This window comes from Octopus bimaculoides, chromosome 14 (genome assembly GCF_001194135.2).
Source record: "Octopus bimaculoides isolate UCB-OBI-ISO-001 chromosome 14, ASM119413v2, whole genome shotgun sequence".
Classification (NCBI taxonomy): Eukaryota; Metazoa; Mollusca; class Cephalopoda; order Octopoda; family Octopodidae; genus Octopus; species Octopus bimaculoides.
Genome location: NC_068994.1, coordinates 59,154,011 through 59,158,674, shown reverse-complemented (window position 1 = coordinate 59,158,674; position 4,664 = coordinate 59,154,011). Strand labels below are relative to the sequence as shown.

Genomic DNA, 4,664 nt, shown 5'->3' with positions numbered 1-4,664 from the left:
TATATATATAAGAGAGAGAGAAGGCAATATATATATAAAGAGAGAGAAGGCAATCGTTTTCTCCCTTTTTACTCTGTCCTATCTGTCTATTTATCCACAGCACCTCACCTGTTCCTATCGTATCCTTTCTTGTTCCAGCTCTACCCACAAGTCTTTCATTTATCTTTCAGCTCACCAAGCAGGAAAATATATCCTCTTTAATTTCCTTTATTTGCTTAACGACATCATCCTAGTGACTAATCTCATATTTTCCTTCTCTGTCGTACTTGTTGTATTTTCGTGTTGTTTTACCTGATTTTATTTTCATCAACAAACACTTACCTTATATTTTATTTGATTTCATTCTGTGTAAACATATTTTCCTTTTTCCTGTTATAGCTGCTGACCTTAACCTTTATGTCTTGCTTTACTCTGCACCCGTCACCAAAAGTCTGCCACGTGTCTTACAAGATTTTGTGTTTAGTCTCAACTGTATCAGTCACCTAACCACTGTGTCCAGTGGTTTGTCAATACCACTGAGGTTGTAGTTCTATCTCAACGTATTGAAACTGATAGAATCCTTTGCAAGGCAGCAGACGACAGTTAAAGTTTTATCCTCTCTTTTAGATGGCTTTATTGCTTGTTATCATTCTATTATATATGCAGACATACATACATACAAATATGCATACATACATACATACATACATGCATACATACATACGTACATACATACATACATACATACATACGTACATACATACATACATGCATACATACATACGTACATACATACATACATACATACATACATACGTACATACATACATACATACATACATGCATACATACATACGTACATACATACATACATGCATACATGCATACATACGTACATACATACATACATACATACATGCATACATACATATTAATATTTGTTTTTATGTCAAGTTATATGTGAAAGGGATTTTACATTAAACTGAAGGGTTTCGCGATGCATTTTTGTAGAATATATATTACTACTACTACTACTACTACTACTACTACTACTACTACTACTACTACTACTACTGCTACTACTACTACTACTATGATTTTCAGTGATTCTGTCTTGATGGTCATATCTGTAGAAGCATTGACGGGAGTTAGTTTATCAAAGTTGAAAACATAGAAGACGGGATCTGAATGTTAAGAGGAGAAACACAGAAAAAACATCTTCCCTAATGTTCTCACGATTCTGCGAACCCATACCGTTGCCAATTAATAACAGAATTGATTGCTAAAGCATCTGACTAAAAGTCCTGCAGTATTTAGTGTTGGGGGTCTTTGTATTTTGGCCTACGAATCTTGTTGGGATCATCTTTGTCATTCAATCTTGAAGGATCAGTAAAATAAAACTTCAGTCAATGGTTACGAATAGTAATATAAATCAACCTCAACCACAAATATGAAACGTTGTGCTCCTGTCAGGAATCAATGAAGATTTATCTCTGAAGTTTGGTTTCAAATAACTTGAAAACAAGCTTATTACAACTAAGTGAAAACAGAGTTTTATTTATTTGGTAATATAATTCCTACTCTCCCTCTCTCTTTCTCTTTCCTCCTCTCTCTTTTCTCCCTCTCTTCTCTCTCTTTCTCTCTCCCTCTCTCCTCTCTTTCTCTCTCCCTCTCTCCTCTCTTTCTCCCTCCCTCTCTCCTCCTCCCCTCTCTCTCTCCTTCTCCTCTTCCTCCCTCCCTCTCTCTTCCTCTCTCTTTCTCTCTCTCCCTCTCTTCTCCTCCTCTCTCTCCCTCCCCTCCCCCTCTCATTTCCCTCAAGGCGTGTACAGCCAAAGTAATTAGTTGCTATGATACATCCCTATCTCCAGATCTCCCTGGCAGATCGTTTACCTGACTAAATATGAGACATTGTACAATATAAGTGAAACTGACCATATATTATAAATTACAGGTAGCACTATATATATATATATATATATATATATATATATATATACAACTAAATGGTGTGTACACTTCATTAATGAATTATATAAATAAAAAAAAATACGTTGTAAGCTGGCAGAACCATTGGCGCATTGGAAAAAATGCTCTGTGAAATTTCTTCCAAGTTCTTGTGTTCTGAACTCAAGTCACCCCCGAGGTCAACTTTGCACTTCATTTTTTTGAGGTTGATAAAATAGAATAGCAGTCAAGTACTGCGCTCGATGTCATAGAGTAACCCCCACCCCTCATAAGTGCTGGTCTTTTGCCTAAATTAGAAACCATTTCTGAATGATAAAAACGAAGATATTTTAGTTAATAAATCCCTTTAAATACAATTAGCTGTCAAACTAAACATCAGCCATAGGTTTTCTGCGGGTTTTCTTGAGAATTTAAGGTAGGTACTTAGATAGGTAGGTACATGAATTCCCATGGCCTTGTTAGGATGTTATATATATACATATTTCAAAATGTAACAACATGTGGATTGTTGGCGATTTTTTTCTTACGTCTTCCTTTTCTCTTGGACTTTCCTTGGACTTTCCGTCTCCGGTTTCTGAAAAAAAGCTTTGCTCGAAACGTTAAACAACCTTTCTTTCCTTCCCTCAGCACTTTTTAATACTTTGCATGTACCACGTCCTCGCGTTGTCGTTTTTTCTTGTGCTTTTTCTTCCGCGTCGCCGGGAATCAAACTCACGACCTTACGATCGTTAGCCGAATGCCCTAACCACTAAGCCACGCACCTTCACTGTATGTGTATATATATATATATTCCCTTTGCACTTTGATCTTTATGCTGCTGTTTTTTTCTTCTCCTCTAAATACATTTGATAAAATCTTCATCTGTTCTTTCTTTTTTTTTTTTGTATTTTCTCAGGTTTAAAGATGGCTGTAGGAACTGAAAAAGAAACTTGCATGTCTTCAGATTTATTCGAAAGATTTTTCAATCTCAGTTTTAAAATTAGTTCAAATGAGGATGACTGGATATACGATGAAGAACCACACTGTTCACGACGGAAAGAGATTCTGCGTAAACATCCTGAAATAAAGAAATTGATGGGGTGCAACCCGAAAATTACTTTCATTGTTGTCCCAGAGGTTTTGGTACAAATTCTAGCCTGTTGGTATCTAAAAGAGGCTTCATGGCTTACTATCTTTATATCAGCCTACATCTTTGGTGGAGTAATTAACCATTCCCTTGGAAGTGCTATCCATGAAATTGGTCATAATCTAGCTTTTGGACATCGTCGACCAAGAGCCAATAGGGTTTTGAGTATCTTCTGTAACCTTCCACTGGGGATTCCTATGGCTCTTTCATACAAGAAATACCATTCAGATCACCATAGGTAAGTTACCTTTCCATGCTTTCTCTTTGATGTTGCTGTTAGTGTTCTTGTTGTTACTCAATTGCATATCAACCCTAATCAAACTGAAAAATGGTCAAAGGCTTTCCCGTCTGTATATATATATATGTACATGTATGTATGTCATCATCATCATCATCATCATCATCATTTAACATTTGTTTTCCATGCTGGCATGGATTGGATGGTTTGATTGAGGTCTGGAGAGCCAGTGGCTGCACCAGGCTCCAATCTGATCTGGCAGTGTTTCTACAGCTGGATGCCCTTCCTAACGCTAACCAGTAGTGGGTGCTTTTTACGTGCTATCAGCACAGGAGCCAGTCAGGTGCGCCTGGCATCGATCACGTTTGGATAGTGCTCTTTATTTTCTGTCCTAACCCCCTCCTTCTTCGCTGTCCCCTGTCTTTCTTCCACTTCCTACTATCTCTCATTCCTTCTCCCTTCTTCTCACTCTCTCTGTTTCTTTCCCTCATCCTCTCTCTTATCCTCCTTCCTCTCTGCCTCTGCCACACGCCATTTTTCTCTCGCCTCTCTCTTTTCCGGACCAGACATCCATCTAGCTGGATGTCATTTCTCTCACCTCCCAACATTCTTTCTCTTCTATTTATTCCATATCCTTTCAAAATTTCTCCCAGGCATTACCCATTACAATTCGCCTTGGCCTAATGGCCCTTAATGTTTGTTTTCGTCGATTGTTTACTCTGTACGTCCACTCTGTTATTGTTTTTTGTTCGAAGCCCTAACTCTCCACAAATTTTATATTTTAAAAATTTCTGGATGCTGCTGTCTTATGAAGTTCCCTATCTTGTTTTTAAAAGCACGAAATAGGGAGTAGTAAACAGTCTGACAACTGACGAGGAGTTACCTTCTTTTGGTATTTTGTCCCCTACTTGTCTCTCGTTATGTGTTTACGTATTTTTTGCTCATTGCTGGTGTCCTGTTCTTATTGTGTATTTCTTGGCATTTTGTCCTGCACGTATCTCTCGTTTGTTTATGTGTTTATCACTCGCTGGTGACATCCTGTATTTAATGCGTATTTCTTATTTATACACACACACACACATATATATATATAAATAAGTTAAAAACACATAATATATATTTAAGCACAAACAAACAGAAAACAGACGCAAAAGGTGTGTTTTTAAATAATTATTTAATGGCATGCCATGCACTATCTCTTTTTTTCTTTATGGTAAGTGAATTTATCTATCTGTCTATATATACGTTTGTATGTATGTAAATATACATATATATATATATATAAACATATACATTTACAAACATATATATATATATATATATATATATATATATATATATATATATATATATATA

The 4,664-nt window shown here is 36.4% G+C and overlaps 1 protein-coding gene across 1 annotated transcript in view; it reads left to right on the top strand.

Annotated features, from left to right (window-relative positions):
* Positions 1-4,664, top strand: part of LOC106875542 (sphingolipid delta(4)-desaturase DES1) — a 31,793-nt gene that overhangs the window by 23,144 nt on the left and 3,985 nt on the right. The window contains exon 2 of the mRNA XM_014923739.2: positions 2,840-3,308. Coding sequence (XP_014779225.1) covers positions 2,848-3,308 — 461 coding nt within the window. The 5' untranslated portion in view covers positions 2,840-2,847. The remainder of the gene's footprint in view (positions 1-2,839; positions 3,309-4,664) is intronic.